General features: G+C 46.6%; 1 protein-coding gene across 2 annotated transcripts in view; it reads right to left on the bottom strand.

Annotated features, from left to right (window-relative positions):
* Window positions 1–11,745: 11,745 nt before the first annotated feature.
* Window positions 11,746–21,678, bottom strand: part of ZDHHC14 (zinc finger, DHHC-type containing 14) — a 312,219-nt gene continuing 302,286 nt past the window's right edge. The window contains exon 9 of one of the 2 annotated variants that reach the window (XM_011976423.1): window positions 11,746–12,989. In XM_011976423.1, the coding sequence (XP_011831813.1) occupies window positions 12,591–12,989 (399 nt within the window). In that variant the 3' untranslated portion in view covers window positions 11,746–12,590. The remainder of the gene's footprint in view (window positions 12,990–21,678) is intronic. The other variant, XM_011976424.1, reaches the window with a different exon arrangement.

Raw genomic sequence — 21,678 nt, 5'->3', positions numbered from 1 at the left:
CCTGCAGTCCCTCTAGAGACCAAGCTGATCCTTGGGGCCATAACCCACATGGCCAGCACAGACTGCTTGGCTGGTCCAACCTCCCAGATAAGCAGAGGGACTCTTACCACGCAGACTGTTGCAAGGGCTTGAAGATGACCTCCCAGTAGCAGAGAACAGAAGCCAGGCCTCTCTAAGGACATGGTTAATCCTCCACTGCACACGAGGCTACTCAAAGCACGTGCAGCTCAGCACCATGCAACTATTTGATCCTGGTCCCCGATGAGATAATACAGAGATGGCATGTGTGTTTAGATACAGCTACGGCAACTGGACAGAGTATGTCTAATGCATCTAATCATGAAACAGTGGGGCTTTTCGTTATCTATTGAAAATTTTTTTCCAGTAATTTAAAAATTATATTTTATAGAAGTACTCATGTGCAGTGAATAGGAATTTTTTAAAACAGTAAATACTGTTCTTTATCACTCATGGTTCGAGAAGGGCTGACCTCCACTCTGTGCCAGCTCTGTCCCGGCCACCTCTGTAACCTTGGATATGACCTCTCAGCTCTCTGGTTTCCAGGGTTCTCTTTTGTAAGCTGGGGCAGGAATGGGTGAACTGAACAGTTTCTTCAGATTTTCTTTTTGACCATGATGAGAAAATAGATCTATGTCATGACCCAGGACCTGTTTCTCCTTGTTCCAGGCAAACCAGTTTGGCATTTCCTATTCTCATCCTTCTGTTCTCACCCCTTCCATCTAGAAAGAAGACAGTGGCTTGCACCCACTACTCTGGTTTTGTGACCCACGGAGGGCATGGATCTGAAGTGGGAGACCCAGTTAGGTGGTCTTTAAAGTGATTTCCTGCCACTGGAGGGACTTGAACAAGATTCCTGTGTGTGCATCCAGAGCCAGGGCTGGCTGGGCTGAGCTCTACAGATCATGAGTGTGTGCAGAAGTCATTATGCTCTTTCTGTGACTCGTCTAAGCAGGGGGTTTTCTCCTTTTATTTCTTAGAATAAAAAATGTCGAAAACCCGAGATATTCACGTGAGGGCGCCACTGCTTATCCTCTCCATCGTGGTGTCAGGGGTGCCTGGGGCCTGTGTCAGGAGCAACTCTCCGCGTGGGATTCTCAGGGGGTGCCTGCGCCCCATGGAGGAGATTGCTCAGTCTGGGGTGACTTGAGGGCATGGTCCTGGCTTTGCAGCTCCCCTGCCTCTGCTCCAGGGCACCCTCATCCTCACTTGCCCCTGCAAACCACCTCAGCATCCAGTCTAGAGGCAAATCATGTCTGGTGTCTTTTTGTGGGTTATCTGGGCACTCATTGGCTTTTACATAAAACACTGAGCATTGAATGTAGTTCAGCTTGTTACCATGGGTTACAAAAATGGAAGTAGATTCTGTTTAAAGAAAAGAAAAAGCTCTTCTGCTCCCCTCTTAGAAAAAGCACCATCCCCCTAAACACTTCCAAGCGACTTGTCTCCTTCCTGGCAGGTGACGGGTACTGAAGAAGGGGCCTGCGGAAGACCTCTCAGAGCAGATGCTGCTCAGGATGAACTGACAAGGAGGTGTTTGGTGGGAGCGAATGCCAGTCCCTTCTTTCTGATAATGCAGAATTTCTAATAATGCAGAAATTAATAATGCAGAATTCAGCCACATCAGCTGGAAGCTTACCTGTCAGTTCCTGAGAACATACAGAACCCCATTGGTCAGGAGGAAGTTCCCATCGCAGGGGAGCTGACATGTCCAAAGGTGACCGGCTCCCTTTCATGAGGTTCCTAGTTGACACCCTGTATGTTACAGAAGGGAGAGGTGCCTTGAGAAGAGGGGGTGCAGGCAGAGAGATCCACAACAGCATCGCAGGTGAACTGGAGGTGGGTTCTGTGCTTCATAAAAGGGCTCTTCACATTTACACGTTCAGTCACTGCCCATCATGTTCTGGGATTGCGTTTTATTGCAGAAAGTCAATGTTCACTTAGATCTTAGGAGGACAGCTGCAGAAGGCAAGGCACCAGGAGTCCCGTTAGGTAGCAGAGCATCAGCTGACGGGGCCTCACCGTGGCCTCAGCACTGCTGACCTGCAGTTGTTATCCAGGCACATGGCGAACCCTACTTGGCATTTCCATGAGAAGATGGGTTGGAAACAACCATTGGTGGCCTCTGAAGCCATCTGTTCTCATTATCTCCAGAAAGCGTGTTTTCTAGCACAGCTGCCACACTGACCCAACTAATTAAATTTCAATCCCAGCTACTTAGGAGGCTGAGGCAGGAGAATCGCTGGAACCTGGGAGGTGGAGGTTGCAGTGAGCCGAGACTGTGCCTTTGCAGTTTAGCCTGGATGACGAAAGGGAAACTCCATCTCAAAAAAAAAAAAAAAATTTATCAGTCCTCAGAGTAGACCTCAAGTAGAAGATACAGATGCTGCAGGCCAGGTGCAGTGGCTCATGCCTGTAATCCCAGCTCTTTCTGAGGCCAAGGCTGGAGGATCACCTGAGATCAGGAGTTCAAGACCAGCCTGGTTAACATGGTGAAACCCTGTCTCTACTAAAAGTACAAAAATTAGCCAGCGTGGTGGCGTGCGTCTGTAGTCCCAGCTACCTGGGAGGCTGAGGCAGGGGAATCGCTTGAACCCGGGAGGTAGAGGTCGCAGTGAGCTGAGATTGCACCATTGCACTCTAGCCTGGGCAACAGAGCGAGACTTTGCCAGAAAGAAACAAAACAAAACAAAACAAAACAAAAAAACCTTTGCTTGTCATCATCTCCCTGGTACCTTTCCAGTGGGGTGATGAGTTCAAGGAAAGCTTTCTAAAAGGCTTCACAGAATAATAATTTTTTAAAACATGTGTCAGCTAGGCACATTTCAAAGCACACCGCATGTTTTGATCCAGGATATTAACAACAAAAATTTGTCAGTCCCCACTGAGTCATCCATGTTTACTCAAGTTGGATTTAGCTGCTGAGTTATCTAGAATTTCTGGTGGAAAATCATCTGAGCTGAAATTCTGATAGGCTTTCAAGAAAAAGGAAATGCTCATTCTTTAAGAGATCCTTAAATACATTGTAAGGGAGATTTGAAAGATTTTGAAATCTCTGGAATTAGAAAATTTAAGGATTTCTTTCCATTTTCTTGTTTGTTTGTAGAGATTTTAAAGAAATCAGATGAGCTCCTTGTTTCTTAAGATGGATTTAATCTATCTGGTAGTGAGGTAGAAATAGCAGCGGCTGGGGAGTCCATTCTCTAGGGGCTCTGGGGCTGGCGGGTCTTATACCCAGGCTCAGGGCTCAGAACTCAAAGAAGTTTAGGGGTTCAGGAATGCTTAGGATTGCTTAGGTCCTAGGACTATTAATATTATTCAGGTAAACTATTTTGTGAGCTGGTGTAGCGTCTAACAGCCATTGACGATTTTTGTTTCCATGGGAAAGTATATTCCAAGTTCCAAGCCAATTTATGAAATGTAATCTGTTGGTAGAGAGTATGCATCATCTATTTTGCCATAGAAAATGTGGTTTGAACATTTCACATGTGTTATAAAACATATATGTATTAGAGCTTTTAGTACAAAGAGCAATGCCCATTACTCAGAACAAGTACTGTGTCACATGTCCAACAAGTGTTTGTTAATGGAACTGGCTAATAGGTTTTTATTTTAAAATTATTTTTAAAGCATGCAATCCCCAAATAATCCAAGTTATCCTACTATTGATTATACACACACACACACACACACACACACACACATATTTATTTATTTTTATTTTTTAGTTTTGGGATGGAGTTTCGCTTTTGTCTCCCGGGCTGGAGTGCAGTGGCATGATCTCGACTCACTGCAACCTCCGCCTCCCAGGTTCAAGTGATTCTTTGGCCTCCGCCTCCCAAGTAGCTGGGACTACAGATGCATGCCACCACGCCCAACTAATTTTGGAATTTTTAGTAGAGGCAGAGTTTCACCATGTTGGCCAGGCTGGTCTCAAACTCCTGACCTCAGGTGATCTGACCACCTTGGCCTCCCAGAGTGTTGGAATTACAGGTGTGAGCCACTGCACCCTGCCAGATGATATATATTTTTGAAAGTTCCATTATTCTGTTTTTCTATTAGAAATACATGACATCTTAATTGACTTAAGACCCCAATTTTATCCCAAATTATCCACAAGAAAGGACGGGGAGCATCAGGTGGCTTGCAAAGGTGAGTGAGGAGGTCTCATTAGCACCGTGTAGCACTGGCTCCAGGCTCAGCTGAACTCCACACAGGGACTCACGTCACAGCAGGAGCCTTTCCTCACAGTTGGACATAGCGGGGACTAAAAGGGAGGGGGGCTTTTCTCTGAGGCCCTTAGGTGTCAGCACGAGGTCCCTGGGGGAGTTTGGGTCCTCAGTGCCTTACAGGCTGTCTCTGTTACCCTTGTCACCTCTACCTCCCCCTTCCCGAGCAGTGATGGTCCCCGGTGGTGCAGGACCCTGCCTGGCACTGTGCCACAGCAAAAACCCTTGAGCCATCACGGTGCTCTCAGGCGTTACTGGGAGACAGGACATTCACATGAAGACAGAAACTACAGTAGGTGGTCTAGAAAAAGGATGAAATGTGTGAGGGAAATGTTCTGGGTTAGTGGTGATGTTTGCACGATCTTGCGATTATACTAAAAACACGGAACTGTACATTTTTAAAGGGCTAATCTCATGGTATGTAAATTATATCTCAATTTTAAAGAAATATGTGAAGGAGCAAGTATTTGAGGAATTTAGAGGAAAGGGGGCCCTCAGCTCCTATGAAATGTGTTGGTAATGGGAAGGTAGGAAGGCCTTAGACAAGCGGAGAGAGGCAGAGAGGGGCAGAGGGAGACGTGGAGGGTGGGAAGCGCCTGGCAGGTTCTGCCAGGGAAGGAGGAGGCTGAATTGCCAGAGAGGGAGAGACAGGGAGAAGGGAAAAGAAGAAGGGAAACCATTTGGGACCAGATTACGGAGGCTTTAGCTGCTGGTCTGAGGGGCAAATGGGGAAGAAAAAGCTGTGGATGGTCTGACACCTGGGATCTGACACGGGCCTGGCAATGGCTGGGATGACACATGCCTGGGTTGTATGGGATGGGCAGGAACAGGAACATTCAGCAGGAGGAGAGCTCTTCGCAGCCATCATCACATTTTGGGTTAGATGGTGAAGGTGGCGATAAAGTGAAGAAGGAGGACAGATTCTGTGGATCCTGCAGAGGAAGAGTGACAGGGCTTGAGGCCCGCCTGGATCTGCAGAGTAAGGAAGTCAAAGGCCTCTCCAGAGGTGTAAGCTTGGGGCTCTCCTGGGGAAGCTTCAACTAAAATAAAGGCCAGTTTGGGGAGAAAGACGTTGACTCCAATCTCAAGCATTTGGGTTTGGGGCAGTGGTGATGGGATATGTAAGTGGGAACATGGAGCCAAGCATACACCATGGTGTACCCAGAAGCGGTTGCATTTGTGGCCAAGGAAACTAAGGCCTACGGGCTCTGTGATCTGCCTGAGGTTACAGAACCAGCTGCAGGCAAGCGGGAACCAAATTCCTGGCTAAACCTCCTTCTGCCTGGCAAGCAGCTGGTTCAGCTGTGGGGCTAGTCCTTGGGGGAGGGTGACAGCCACTGGAGAGTTGAGTCCATAGAAGAGGCAGGAGTAGAAGGCAATGGAGCAGTGAAGTCTCTGCAGGGGAACAGAGGAGAGAGCAAAGGCCAAAGGGCAGGGAAAGGAGTCTTGCCATGTGTCCTCATTTGCGGGATGTGAGAAGGAAGCAGATTGCAAGCAGACGTCAGCTGGAATAAAGACAGCAGTGTCACCCAGGCCAAAGGGAGACAGCACTGCATACAAGCATCAGAGACGCCCACCTGCACGCTTGTCTGCCTCCTGCAATACAGACAGCCGCACGGATCCAGGGGCACGGGGTGCTCAACTGTGTCAGATGCTTCAGGAATGTTAAAAGAGAATGCAGCCAGGCCACAGGATTTGCCACTGGAGATTATGGAGAGCGCATTTCAGAAGCATCCTGGGAAGGGAAGCTGACAGAGAGTGGGAAGTGAGGAAATGGAAGATGGGAGGACAGATCACTCTTGAGATACTTGACAATGAGAAGAATGAGTGCTTAAAGATGAACAGAGACAAGCCAATGAGAGGAATGAGCGCTTAAAGATGAATAGAGAGACAAGGAAGGTGAGTTTTTTTTTGTTTTGTTTTGTTTTCAAAGTAGCAGTATGGTATGGTGGCCTATAGAAACAACTGGTGGGAAGAAATTGAAGATGCAAGAGATTATAAAAGAACTGGGTCCTGGGTCATGGAGGAGAGAAGGGGCTGGGTCCTGGGACCTGGGTCCTGGAGGAGAGGATGGCCTAAGTGCTGGGTCCTGGGTCACAGAGGAGAGAAGGGGCTAGATCCTGGGGTCATGGAGGAGAGAAGGGGCTGGGTCCTGGGTTTTGCAGGAGAGAAGGGGCTAGATCCTGGGGTCATGGAGGAGAGTAGGGGCTGGATCCCGGGGTCATGGAGGAGAGAAGGGGCCAGGTCCTGGGTCATGCAGGAGATGGGGTCAAGCCTACTTTAGCAGGTAGGAATGCTCTGTAAAGGGAGAGAAGAGTAGATGGATGAAGGGAGAGAACAGTAGATGGATGAGGCAGAACTTTTTAGTGGACAGGAGAAGGATGACAGAGCTCTAGCTGGAGGGCCTCACTCTTGCACTAATGGAGGAGATGGAATTTTCTATTGTGATTATCTAGTGGATGCTCATGCCCCCCTTCTTCCTGACCAACAGAACTCCAATATTATTTGGAGCAGGAATGTGCCCAGCTAAAACACCATGCTTCCCACCCTTCTTTTTAGCCAGCTGTGGTTATGTGACTTAACTTCGATCATGGAAAAATCATAGATTGGGGTTTCTGGGAATCTCTTTAAAGGGAGCAGTCATAAGTGTCTGTGCCCGTTTTGCTCCTCCCCGTTTCTCCTTCTTTCAGCATACAATGCCACACAGACCTCCAGAATAGGTGGCGGGGACCAGGATGAATAGAAATTCATTTGAAAGTCTCTCTCTTTTGGACAAGAATATGCTAGACTCATATGTATAGCGCATATGTACTTAATAGAAAACCTAAGGATATGGCTGTGATGGCTGGTGCTGTAGCAGCTGTATTGTGACCATGAAGTGACCTTGAGGATGAAAGCCAGTGCTAAGAATGGCAGAACAGAGAGAAGGAAGCCAGGACACTGATGACACTGCAGAACCACCACAATGTCCCTGGATTGCCTTACCTCTGCACTTGTTTTGCATAACAGAAAAAACATTTCTTTTCCTAAGCTGCTGTTATTTGGGGATTTTGTTATAAGTAGCCAAACGGAGTTCTTATCTGGTGAGGATGGGGTGTGTGTGTGTGTGTGTGTGTGTGTGTGTGCGTGCGCGCGCACATGTGTATGTGTTAAAAGGTGGCATATAGAACATGTTGGATTAGGGACTTTAAATTTCTGCATTGCTCTAAAGTAGAACTGAAACAGTTGAGAACCACAGTTGAGGAAACCAATCTGATCTCTATGATCAGAAAACCCTCATTCTTATACAGATGGGTGTCCACACCGTGCATATTCACCAAGTGCAAGTCGATTGCCCCCTTCCCTACATCTTGTTGACCAAGACAATATCTACCTTATAAAGATTGAAATTTACATTTTATGCCATTAGCAGTTTTTATTGAAGGAGGTAAATGATTTTTTAATTCATCTCAGGTTTAAGATAAATTCTGCAAACATTGATTAAAACATGAAAGGCACTTAAATAAGCATACATATCTCTGAAAACATGAAATGTTATGTACATGTGTTCACCATTGTTTGGATTTAGAGCTTTGAATTCACTAAGAGTTTAAAATGCTTTTTTTTTCCTCATGCCAAAACGTTTGACTATGAAATATCAACCCAGAATGCTCTGGGAAAAAGTTAGCAGGGCTTCAACCATTTTTGTTTTTTGTTTTTTTTTTAAATTGCAGGCTTAAACCATCTCTATTCATATAGAACCCAGAAACGATGTCTCCTTGGATATGCCACGTGGCCTCTCGGTTTCACCAGGCATCTTGAAACATCGAGGGCAAGTAAGAGAGTTGTCCATTCATATCTTCATCACCAATATTAAGTTTCTTTTAAAAATTCAACACTTGCTGGGTAGAAAAGTCTCTGCAATAGCACAACATGCTTGTCTGCTTTTCAGTCCATTCTGTGTGTAATTCCTGGGGTTTATGAGATCGAAAAATAACTCCAGTTGTGGCCATTTATCTAGTTTTGTGGCAGCTGCAAATTCGGTTGCTCCAGAAACCACCTAATCTTCACTCTCCCAACTACTTTTAATGGCTGGATTAATGGACTAACCACTTACATGTGAAAATCCATCTTGGCTCTATTATCAGGACCATGGACAATGGGCAGATGGACAGAGGATTTACTGATTTACAAACTATTACCATCTTTGACATTTATTTGAAAAAAAAAGAGACGCTTCAGATCGTTTAATATTTCAGTGATAACTTAGTTTTATGAGAGAGAGATGTTTTAAGGGAACAAATGAGAGGCAGTGTTTTTTTGTGTTTTGTTTTTTTAAATGAGGTACCTTGGAAAACAGCATACAACGCCACATGCAGACCTCCACAATAGGTGGAGGGGACCAGGAGGAATACGAATTCATTTGAAAGTCTCTCTCTTTTGGACAAGAATATGCTAGACTCCCACAGCTCATATGTACTTGATAGAAAATGTAAACATTGATTTGATTTAGGCTCAGCTTCAAAACAGTAGTAAGGCATTAATTAGAAAAGATTATTCCATATTTGTTCTCCTTTATTCTTTTCTTACTTGGTCAAGAACTAAACGAACTCAATGTACTCTTGTGGATGAATGAAGGGCAACTCCCTCTGGGAAGATTCCTTATATTAACGCAAACCCCTGATCCCTTCCGGTGAACTCAAAACCCTAAGCCGAGGCTGAGAGGCAGTCGGTTCCTGGCATGAAGAGGATGGTTGTAGGCTGAGGTCTGAAAGGAGAAGTCAGGTAAAAGAGAAGCGTTTGCTGCAGAGTAGTGGGGTGGGCAGAGACCTGAGACCCTCGGGAATAGCCCGCCAGGCTGTGCCCTTCAAAGTCTCTGACCAGTTCTGGTTCCAGCATTTTCTGGGCAATGCCATCACAAGCCCCTGTGTCAAGGACACCTACTGCCAATTTTGGCAAGTTTATTTTTCTTGCTGTTGAGTCAGACAAGAAGGCCCAGGCCAAGGATGTGAAGAGCTTAGGGACTTTCAAAGCCACAGAGGGCCTGGCCCATCAGGTCTCCGCAGGAACATGGCTCATAAAATGCATTTGCTCCTCACTTGGAGCCCCAGCTGGCAATTCTAGACAGAACAGGCGAAGGCCACAGTAAGCTGCGGGGTGGCATGGAACTCTGAAAAGACTCCTCCCTTGTGCCATTCTGGGCCAGAACAGAGATTTCGCATTTTGCTGGCTTAGGGTGGGGACATGGCATTGTCCTCACAGGCTGAAATCATCACATTTGAAAGCTGGAACAAGCATCTTTTGAATGGGCATAACGCGATTGCTGGGCCAATTTCTGCAGAATGGAGTGACACGTCACTGTGCCCTCCCGGATGCAGGCTGCCTGCCGCCTTCCTGCAGCATCCCCCTGCTTCCTGCGGACCAGGGCACTGATGCTCAGTTCAGCCTTCAAGTGCCGGGAAACCTGTGGTCCCCCCAGGGCACTCCTGGGAGAATGAACGCAGATGAATTTTTAAACAGCAGAATGAGTGTGTGTTTGTGTGTGTTTGATAATGGTCCAAGCTTTAATAGCATGGTAAAATATTTACTTTACTTTTTATAGCTAGCATGTAATCAATCGCTAACACACTGAAAGAAGCTAGAAACACCAACGTCTACTCAGCCACAGCTAGAAGGAACCATTCAACATTTACAAACATAAGTGTATACATATTTATGTACGTGTCACATATGTTCATGGGAAATGCAGAGTCATCACCTCGCCAGGTGAGCTGCCCCCCGACCATCCCTCCTGCCCAACACAAGTGGGCGCCCCTGGGGGCATCATCGCTCATTTCCTCTGATGCTGGGTTTCTTTTTCAAGCCACAGAGGACAGGGCTGTGGGCTTCTCTCTGGTTTTGGTTTTTAAGACATTAATAATCTAACAAATTGGTCCATTCAAGTTAATCTCCCTCTTGACCCTGAATAGCCTTGATTCATTTCGCCAAAATTCCCAATCCCCTATTGGATAAATGATGCCAAGTGTGTACCAGGGACAGGGTTGGAGGTGGGGAAATTGATAATAAATATTAAGTAAATGTCCATTATGTGAAGACAAGTGAGTGGTGATCCTGGCTTCTGGGATTTTTTCATAATGAGGTGGGAAGAAGGGCTGGTCATAGGAGAGCGGCAACCACTGAATTAGGAAATGTTAGAAGTGGGAGGCCTCTGAAGACCATGATTTTCCTTTCCAGGGGAAGGAGTTGGGAATGGACTGGGCCACACATGGGACCGGAGTGAGGGCTGAGCTGGATTCATGGTCACCCGTGGAACACCCTTCTCATCAGGGCCAACTCCTTCCTGGGGCTTCTGGGGAGCAGGTGGAAGGAGGCAAGGAGCAGAGACGGTTTGGAAAGTTGTGGAAGCTCCTTTGTGGGGCTGTCACTTTAGCCTCACAGGTAGCGTGGGCAAGGAGAATCCCTGTGAGTTGGTGCCTGTGCACGTGTGTGGTTGTGTAAGGACGGCACCGCCCCACTAATTACAAATTGCAGGTGGGTACAAGTAATTAGGTGGTTCAAAAAATCAAAACTGGTTACACAGAATGGACCTATTCCATTTTCTATACGTGCATGCAGTGTGAAAACAAAGATGGCTCGAAGATATCACAGTGCAAGAACTCTGCAGGCCTTTCGAGCATGAATTATTTTGTGACCTGTGAATTGCCTTCATTCCAAATAAAACTTGGGTGCTTTTCTTTGTCCTATCTTCTTTTCTTTTATATAAAATGGCAACTCTTTCTCAGGAGAAATAGCCTTTTTCCATAAATGCAAATCATTTGGGGTTACTTGTATCAATGGTCAATGTGCCTTGTCTTTCATATGGTTATAAGGAGCAGGGCCATGGCTTTGAACTTGAGTAGCTTTAGCTGTTAGATTTATGGTCTGGAAAGAAGTCAGGAGAGGAGTTGCTGTGTCCCCTGCAGCTGCCTCCATAGTGACACACTCCCTAAGTCCAGAGCCAGTTCCCTTCTAGGCGATCAATGAAAGTGAACAAAGTGGTCATTTTCTTAATTTCATTCTGATTAGTGTCCAGGGAAGGATGATGACCTACATGATCTCAGCCCAAACTGTAAGCCGATTTCTCCTCCTCATTTTCTGATACCTTTACTAGGACCTCAAGTTGCACTTCTGGGATTGAGTGACACATTAACACGGAAGGAAGCCCAGAAGACGCCCGACAGAACCCCTTCTCCCTGAGCGTCCCCTCCCCTCTCCCTACTTCCAATCAACTGTTGCGCGGCAAACTGCAAACATAGAACAAATTCCACTAAGATGGTGTCAAAAAGAGAGAATTAAAGAAAAAAAAAGATGGAAAGCTCGCCTCTTATCTAAGAAATCATTCTATAAATATCTCCCAGTTCAAAGATTTGACTTTTGGTTGTTTGGGGACTATTCCTCACTAGGGATATTTCAAGAAAAAACTCTCCCCATCTGGATGATTTTGTTTTCATTTATGCTATTAAGGATAACTGTACGCAGATCCAAAATAACAGAGGACGTCATTTTATTGGCTGTCCATGGGAAGTTTCATCACACACGGAGGTGAAGACTGTGGGGGGCGCGGCACACAATACCTCAACACGAGACCTCATCGAGCGGCCAAACAGAAGGTGAAATGACCCCCGACACGACGGAACCCCAGCCGCCCTCTGCAGCCCTGGTGCCACCTTTCCACAGATGCCGCAGCCCAATAAGCTGAGTGAGGACACTGTCCATCAGTCTCGGTTCGTTGCACTGTCTTCCAACAAAACAGCACTTAAAAATTCACAAAATTAAAAAAAGAAAAAGAAAGCAGCACTTCCTTGGAAACAGCAACACCACTGTAACACAGACGGCAGCGTGGCATGCAGATCCACACCTGGTCGGTTTTTTCCCTTTAGGATTTTTTTTTTCTTTTTTTAAAATTAACAAATGGAATGGCATGTCTGTTTCAAATATTAGTAGCATAACACGTAAGTGCAGTTGCAGTCTGGCCACAAGTGTCAGAAGCCTTCCGTGTGTCTGTCACAAGGGCGGGCAGACACACTCCGATTCTACCCCTGGAGGGTCCCCGTCCCCAGGCCCACCAAAAGAAAGCAGCGACTTCTCTGTTTCCATTGGTGTCAAAGCACTCAGGTTGGGGAAGAAAATTCAAATGAAACCAAGCTCTCAGCATCCAGGGCCGGCCGCCCTGTGCCGTTCTAAGTGGTCTGTGTCCCCCAGACCTGGGGCTGTTATCTCCACCATGGCATTGGCTGGGGGAGTCGCTGTGGAGCACACCCCTCCGCTCACTCCTGCTGCCCGTGGAGGAGCCTCTGGTGCCTCCCCAGCCTGGGGCCACACGGGTCACACGGAGCTGAGCTTCACCAGGCCGCGCACGGAGTCCTCGTGCAGGGAGTCCTGGCTGGCCAGGCCCAGCACGTGCATGGTGCGGCTGTGCGCCAGGGGGCTGCCCGCCGCCAGCAGCCTGGGGGGCGAGGGCGCCTCATCGGGCGTCAGGAACTGGTGGCCCATGTGCTCATCTTTCCGGGGCATCACGTCCGCGAGCGTGGCCTCGGCGAGGTTGGGCATGGAGGCGGGCGGCGTGGGCGGGCCCAGTGTGAGGCTGGCGCAGGGCGTGCCCAGGCCGGGCTTCCCAGGTAGGTGCAGCTCGTCGCTGGTGAGGCTGGGCTCGCTCTGCAGCAGGGGGGTGGCCGCGGCCTGCAAAACGAATTTGGTGCTCTGAATGCACTGGTCTTGGTCGCACTGGAGAGCAGGAGGCGCCAGCAAAGAGAAGGTGGACAGGAGGGGGCAGAGGTGGGGAGGGACGGGGACAGGGCATGGGCGGGGAGGGCGGGGTGCGAGAAGAGAGAAACCGTTAGTGACACCTCAGTCAGCCAGGCAGGGAGCGCGTAGAGTGGCCCAGGTGCATTGGGAGAGACACCCAGGGCCTGGTGCTGCAATCGCCTCTGCTCAAATGAAGTTACCACGGGTGCCCGGTCATAACATGCAGCACTGATCATGAAGCCAGTGGCCTTGGTTCCCAATTTAAAGGACACAATTGAAAAATCTCTTGGACAGAGTCACAGGCCACCTACAGCAGTGGGTGGCCGTTTCTTGTATGCTGAAAACCATTTTTTAAACCACATTGTTTTAAAAATACAGGGGTTGTACACCCATGTTCATAGCAATGTTATTGATAGTAAGTCAAAAGTCAAAAGCAACTCAAGTGTCCACTGATGAACGACAGCAGGGACAAGGTGCAGTGTAGACACACAATGTTAGTGATTCAGCCTTAAAAAGGAAGTGCATTCGGACACATCCACTAGATGGGTGGACCTTGAGGACAGCATGCTAAGTGAAACAAGCCAGTCACAAAAAGACGAATAACTGTGATTCCACTGATACGAGGTCCCTGGAGGGTCATGTTCTTAGAGAGAAGGAAGAATGGTGGCTGCTGGGGTGGGGGACGGGAGGAGGAGGGAGCTGGTGTTTAAGGCATGCAGAGTTTCAGGCAGGGAAGATGAAGAAGCCCTGGAGATGGGTGGTAGTGGTGGTTGCAGAACAACATCAGCGGATTTAATACCACTGAACTTATACTTACAAATGGTTAAAATGGCCAATATTATGCCGTGTCTATTTTACCACCAAAAACAGAGAGAAAAGTACATGGGTGACAGAAGCCCTTGAGGGTCTGATCAGATTGTTTGGTAAAAGCCTAGAATTCTCCACTGCTAAATTTCCAACAGCTTCAAGAGCCATTCCCCAAGTCTCTGTGGTCTGAGAATGCCCACACTTGAGAAGATGTTTCCTATTCTTCCACTTAAGTCACATGACATCTACCTTGTGTCCTGTTTCCCTTTGCTCACTGGGCCAAGAAGATAGTGTAAGCACTTGTTCAGCCTATGCAACGGGCACCCCGATAGCTCTGCAGACCTTCTCCTTGAACTATGGGCAACTTTCAGAACAGCTAGAAGAGACTTAACGGGACTTGGACACCTTCAACTTAAGCCTGTGCAGCACCTTCTCAGTGAGATTCAGGAGCAGTGTTTCGATGGGAAGGAGGAGGAATAGGCATGGATATTAGGGGAGCAACTTGGGACTCTGTGCTCAAGCTTGAAACTGGCTGCTCCGCTCCACTTCTGCAGAGTTCTTACGACGAGCTTGCTTTCCCTCTTCACAAATGAAGACCCTGGGACACGGATGGGTTGGGCAGCGTGATCAAGACCTTACAGATGAAAGTAAGGGATCGATCCAGGATTTGAAGCTGGGGTAGACCTCTTTCCACTATTAGGCATTTGACACAGCAGATGCTTAATAAATGTTATTTGGTCTTTCATCGCCTCCTCTTTATCAGAAGGCTAGAGTTACTTAAGAACTACTCACTCACCAATGGCTTTGTGATTTAGGTGTGCCAACCTCTTCCTGATGAGACATGCCCAGAACTGCCATTGCTCATACCCCTGCAGCCGGAGCCGTGCAGGGCCAACATGCACAATACAGCCTCGACTGGAGGGAGGAAGTTCAGCCGAAGCCGATCCCAAGGTGCTTATTTCGTGCAGTGCACGCTTCCTTCTCGGCCTCATGGGTTTCTTTCTAAAATCACAAGTAGTAGGCAGGCCACCCCTGAGCCACCCTCCAGCCTAGAAGAGAAGGTTGAGGGGCTGCAGTCTTCAGAAATCTGCAGGTTTTAGATGCTCAAAGACTAGGTCCTAGGCAAGAGTAAAGCTCATAGTGGAGTTATGAAGAGGGCAAGCAAGTCTCACGGAAGATCCTTGCTTTTCTGTGGCTTCAACCCGGGTAGTGAAATTGCAAAACACTGAGAAGCTGGGTAAAGCCTGAGAAAGAAAGGTGTCAAAGTGGGGTCCGGGGGAGCGGAGGGGAGTGGGGTTATTCAGAGGAAAGGAAAGGCCATTAGAACCTACTTGGGAGGGGGGCTGGGCGCGGTGGCTCACGCCTATCATCCCAGCACTTTGGGAGGCTAAGGCAGGCAGGATCACCTGAGCTCAGGAGTTCGAGACCAGCCTGGGCAGCATGGCAAAACCTCATCTCTACAAAAAAATACAAAAATTAGCTGGGCATGGTGGCACACAAATGTAGTCCCAGCTGCTCTGGAGGCTGAGGCAGGAGAATCACTTGAGCCCAGGAGGCAGAGGTTCCAGTGAGCTGAGATCGTGCCACTGTACTCCAGCCTGGGTGACAGAGCAAGACCCTGTCTCTAAATAAATAAATAAATAAAAAGTACTTGGAAGGGGCTGACTGTGAAGTGTTAACAATCCTTTAATGCGCTCATTTTTCTACTCATCACCAGAATCATTTGTGCCACAGCGGTGCTTCTCCAAGCTGTCAGGTGGGCAACAGAGTAGCTTTCTCTGTTCTTGCAGGGAATTTCAGCTCAGGGTGCAGGTCCCTTCTGGTGGGGGCTACTGAGCAGGAGGCTGTCAGGCTGCAGAGAGCTGTGGCCTGTGTCGGCTGCTCGCACTCTCCCATGCTGTCAGCTCTGCTCAGAACATGGGCTCAGTCTTGACAAGGCAGAGGTGGAGGCAGACCAGCCTCACTGATTAAACATTCATCTTCTGGAAACTATACCAGGGTTTGGGTAGACTGAGCTTTGCAAAGAATGTTTTATGAACATCACCGTTTCGTATTCTTCCTGACAGAGGCAGCTGAGCCACAGCGGCACTCCCATTTCCTGTAACTGCGCACAGCCTCCAGCAGGCCGGGCCTGGGAATGAGCCCAGGACTGAGCTGCCACTTCAGAGAGTTCGGCTGGCGAGCCAGCGCTCTTGCTGGACCAAGGCATCTCGTTTTCAAGCTTCCCCTCTGGAGCCCTCACTCATCCTAATGCTTTCTGTCCACACAATACCCCCCGGCTCTCAGGAACAAGGAAATTGCAAATTAGATTTGCTTGTCTCTGTTGACCTGAAGAAAGTCTTTTCCACTGAAGACTAATTGGCATATTCTGTTTTAGGGATCAGCCCAAGTACTTCTGACTGACTCTCACAGACTCACAGAAAAATATGTTTGAGGGTGGAGCTAGAGGCGATGGTCAAGGTCACACAGTAGGAGCCTGAGGGCAGACGAGGGCTCCTCTCCTCCCAACCCTGTCTCTTTCACCTTCCCTCTGGGGAGAGGTGGGCTCTCCTCATCCCTGTGTTTATTTCACCCTCCCTCTCTGGGGAGAGGTGGGCTCTCTTCCACTTTCTGTCTTTTTCCCCCTCTCTTGTCCATTCTTCTCCTCTGCACTACCCCATCAGCTACTGGCGCTTTTCCTCTCCCCTGATCACCTCTCTGCCACCTAAGCCTGCAAAGAGCTCCTGCACACCCGTGAGAACCTTCTCGGAGAAGGTGGTTGTCAGCAGCGGTTGGTTAAGCTCCTGAGAGCTTGTGTTCTCTGTTGGGGTTGATGCAGAGTTGGGTGCACTTTGGAGACTTCTATTTGCAAACATCCTTTGCTAACTTAAAACACAGATAACAGCCCTAGAGGTGGCTTTACTGGGAACCTAATGATGCTTCAGGCTCCTTTACTTACACAGCCTCTTTCCAAGGCCTCGTTCTCTGCATACTTAAGAAAAAGCATATCTCATGGAGATTTGCTTTTTCTTAAAGGGGGTCTCCCATGGCATGGTTCAGACTGCTCCAATCCTGGCCCACTCCAGCCATACCTATTGGCACTTTGCCATGCTCTACCTACGACTCGTTAAGAACTGGAGCAAACACTGTGTGGGCCTCACTGGCCAGGACCTTGTTGGAAATGCTCTTGAGTTTGTCAAGGGCTTAAGGACTTGAAGAAGGTGTGAAATAATATTTGTGAAAGAAAAAGTTTAGCCTAAGCCGTTTAATTTTTTTGTGTTTTGTTTTTGTGAGATGGAGCCTCACTCTGTCACCCAGGCTGGAGTTCAGTGGCGCGATCTTGGCTCACTGCAGCCTCTGCCTCCCAGGTTCAAGCAATTCTCCTACCTCAGCCTTCTGAGAAGCTGGGATTACAGGCATGCACCACCATGCCTGGCTAATTTTTGTATTTTTTTTTTTTTTAGTGGAGATGGGGTTTTACCACGTTGGCCAGGCTGGTCTTGAACTCCTGACCTCAAGTGATCCGCAGACCTCCCGAAGTGCTGAGATGACAGGTGTGAGCCACTGTGCCCAGCCCGTAAGCCATTTAATTTAAAAAATCTATATAGAAGTCACTCAGAAATGTTTTCCAAATGACTCTTTGGAACCCTGACTTACCCGATGATAAGCACCTCTTCTACGCAGATTTGTTTAAACATCTTAAAAGATGACTGTCTTTTTAAGTCTGCTATGGGTGTTTCCCCTGATAGAGGGAAGGCTTTCGTATCAACCATGAGCCTACTGTCTGTGCCCTCCCCAGCTTTCCTGCTGAGGTGATAGCAGGGGGCAGGGCCACTGGTACCAGGCACCTAAGTGTCTGAGTCCTGTGTGTAGTTCACAGCTTTGAAGACACTCTGCCACATTCAAACCGATTTCCATTTAGAAGGCAAATCTCAGCTGAGGCACACTGGGACCAGGCTCTGTTCTGCAGGGTGTCACCCATCTAAATCTCCTGTTGGCTCAGAAGAGGGCACTGGCGTGGACAGAGCAGAATTTTGTCAGATTCCAACCAAGGGTAGTGCAATGACTCTACTGACTGGAATTTACAATTCTCATTAAATGCTCTCAAAACGTCGCCTGTTTTGAACATATGCTTCTTAGAAAAAACTTAGATATCAAATGACTCAGGGATACCTGATTTTTTAAAAAGAGCTTTTCCTAATTTTTCACTCTGCCAGAATTCCAAGGACGATGGCTGTGATTCCCATTTGAGAAAGTCATGGGGGAAAATGGCCAGTATTTTCAGGGTTACTGTGGAGATGACCATGACAAATATTCTTACACTTCTCCCTCTCTCTCTTTTTTTTTTTTTTTTGTAACTTTTGCTTCTAATTCTTATTTGCCCGTTTCTTGTTGACTTTTCTACTTAACTTTCTTGCTCTCTGCACTCACCAACTCTCTTCCCTCTATCCTTTTTCCACATTGATTTCTCTCCCACTTCTGCTTTTTCCGTCTTCTCTTTTTCTTGTCTCTTCCTTTCTACCTCTCTCTTTTACTTTGAACCTTTTTCCCTCCACCACCCAGGCTTCCTGGCTTTTCATCTGAGGACCCTTTAATCTTCTGCCAGTAGAGGGAGACATCACCGCTCGCTTTTTTCTCTTATAATTTGGTGGCTAACACCGAGAAGCCGTTGGGTATGCTTGAATTGATCTAACCAGTTATAAAATCCGAAGGAAAAACGGCCGACCACTTGGATATCTGACAGTGACAGTCCATCTACTCTGAACAGCAAATTGAGATACTCATGTTTTTATTCCAAAACAACCTTTTAAAAGTTCGTATTTATCAAATATTAGGTTGAATCATATGACATGACCAATTTTTAAGGTCAAAAATTGGTCGAATGCTGGATGCTAATAGAATAGAAGCTTGATTTCTTGTAAGAGTGTCTATGAAAAGACCTTTCTGCTGGCAGCATAAAAATCCCACTGTCTAAAGTGCTGGAGCTTTTGCTGTCATTGCAGTAAGTCACTGTGACAACTGATTTACTGCCCAAATGAAGCGTCAGCATTTAACTTACAAAGCAGTTTATGGTTTCAGACGTCTGGATGTCACACACATTAGCACTTAATGTTACAATTTAAAAACGCCATAGAGATCATTTACTTTTTGTTTCTGCAGATTCTCATATAAAATTGCTCATATTGGAATACATTTTATTTTACCCTAGCTGACTTCTTGTCTGAAAAAACCGAGTGTACAGATGCTACTAAAAGCAAAACTAGGAGCTTTCTAGATGGCCTGTGTACAAATTAAGAGTGAGTGAAATTATGTATTTCTTTTGCTCCGATTCTGTCAAAAGCATTAGCGTTAGGCATCATTTATTTCTGCTTGGCTGTGAAGCTCTGTTCTGGGGTCTTATGAATGCTTATTGACAGTTATAGAAACACCACAATCTTCTAAAGTCCACCTAAAATGCAGGTGCAGTTTCGAAGGAGAGTTTTTTTGTATTCTTTTATTTAACATTATCATTTACGTTTGCCTAAGTTATTTTTTTTCCTTCTACTTTTGATTTTTCAGGTTACATGGAGCGTTCTTCTGTGATACTAGTTTAATAAATGATGCAACTGCTGGTTTCATCTTGTTTTGATACTGGATTGGGGGATTTAAAATGTTAGGTTAAGTAAATATGGTAAATGATTTTCTAAAAACAAAATTGTAGCAATGATGCACCACGTTACTATCTTTGCATTTAGCATGTGATCCCAAAGGACCTTTGTAGCAACAAGTGCCAGATATAAGCATAAACGATGACATCAATGCTATACAGAAGTTAAATTATTTGACAATCAAACGAGGTATGCACACTAAAAAGTGGATCATAACTGGATGTCGTGAGTATGTCATGCATATACATTGTCCTAGATAGAACTTCGATGTTAGCTAATAATAAAAGCCAATAATGAGGGAAGCAGGAATAATCAAAATGTGGTCCTCGGCTGGCTCTGGGTTATTTGCACATACTTCTAGTATGGCTCCTTGGAATTTCATAGGGGTTCAGAGGGCAAGAGATACTTGGGGTCACATGCATCATCTTATTGCTTTAGATGCCACATTGTTGCTTCTCTAACATTTTCTTCCTTGAGAATTTGTAGTAGAGGGAAAATCTCACAGGCACTGAATAACCACCCCCGTCCCCTACTCGTGAGAGAGGATACGCTAACACTGGATCTTCCCATTCTTGAGATCATAAATAAGACCTCAGTAGGTACTTTGATGTCAGCTTTCCATCAATATTTATCTAATTTTTTTGACCTGCAATATCAGGGTGTTTATCTAGATGTAAAATTATAAAGCCTTTATCTCTAATTGCTAAAATACTGTGTATTTCCTTAGGAACACATTTTCTATCATTCAAGAAATGCGTTTCTTATCCAGATACTGGTCCTAAAATAAAATGGCAGGCAAAAATTTGACCAAAGATACCCAGGGCCTCTTTCCCTCCAGCCTTTCTCTCCTCTGCAAATGGAACATGCTGAGTCTGATGCTAAATCTGTCTCCAAAGGCTCCTCCTTCAAAGTAAGCACTGGAAATGGCTTTAGGTCAGAGTAGTCCTACCACATGGCTAATCCAGTGTTTACTGTCGGTAGAGTGGGTAGCAAACAGCCCATGTCTGGAACATATGGCAACATGAGTTGTAACATGTCCTCTAATTATAGAGACAAAGCTTCTACTTCCAGAAATGCTGGAGAACTGACACTGGACCAGCTTTCAGCCTGTATATAAGGGAGTATATGAAACTGGCCAAAGTACAGGAGGCAAATGGTTTCCAGTAGCGCACAACGGGCAGCGCAAGACTGTAATCCCTGAGGGGAGGGAGACTCACAAGGTAAGCCCCACAACCAGCCAGTTCTTTTCTTGGGGAAAGTTCCCCAACCATTGCACAGAGCTGGAGTCTGAGCAGACCACAGTTGTTCGGCTATAGAGAAAACAGAGGTCGGAGTGTGAGAAAAACAAAGTGGCTGGATCTGCAGGGCAGGAAACTGGAGAAGAGGATGCCATTCAGAGAGGGAGGACCAGAAGTCCTAGTGGGGGTTCCAAGGGCTGTAGCCAAAGGCTGTGCTGTGCATGTGCAGGGTGAGAATTCTCTGCCCCAAGGCTTATAAGACAGCAGCTGCAATGGGGTTGAAAGAGAAATAGAGATACTTGAGGTTGAGACAAGTAGTGCATTAGGGACACTGATGTCATGAACACCTCCAACACACTGTTAACACCCCTAGGATCCCAAAGACATCAGAAGGCTGTGCCTTAGGAGTAAGAATCATGCCCTAAAGTAAGACCCCAGGCCCATCCTAACAAAGCTTGAAACCAAACAATCTTCAGAGAAGACAGAATTCAGAGGTTGAGTTCCAACAAATTAAAGAAGTCTGGAAAACACTTTGGACTTTCCACAGATCTGTACTAACAAAATATAATACAAGCCGACACATGTTCAAGGTGACCAGCCAGTAACTGAACTGCTTACTGTAACAGGAGCAACACTCTTTGGCGTCAGGTAACAACATCAAGAGTTTCTATACCATGTATCTAAAATGTCCTGTAGTCAACAAAATATTAATAGACATACAAAGAAATGGGAAAATATGATAGAACCAAATCAAAACTTTAGAACTAAAAAGTATAATAAACAAAATGAAAAATTATCTGGATGAGATTAGCAGTAGACTGGATATGGCAGAAGAATCGGTGAACATGAAGAGAGATCCAGAGAAATTATCCCGTCTGAAGAGCTGAGAGAGGTGCTGAAGGAAAACGCACAGAGCCTCAGGGACCTATCCTCTGGGTCAAGGTCAAATGGTCTAACACGTGTATCACTGGAGTCCCAGGAGCAAGGAGAATGAAT

The sequence above is a fragment of the Mandrillus leucophaeus genome, unplaced genomic scaffold, assembly GCF_000951045.1.
Source record: "Mandrillus leucophaeus isolate KB7577 unplaced genomic scaffold, Mleu.le_1.0 Scaffold166, whole genome shotgun sequence".
NCBI classification, from domain to species: Eukaryota; Metazoa; Chordata; class Mammalia; order Primates; family Cercopithecidae; genus Mandrillus; species Mandrillus leucophaeus.
This window is presented reverse-complemented; position numbering and strand designations above follow the sequence as displayed.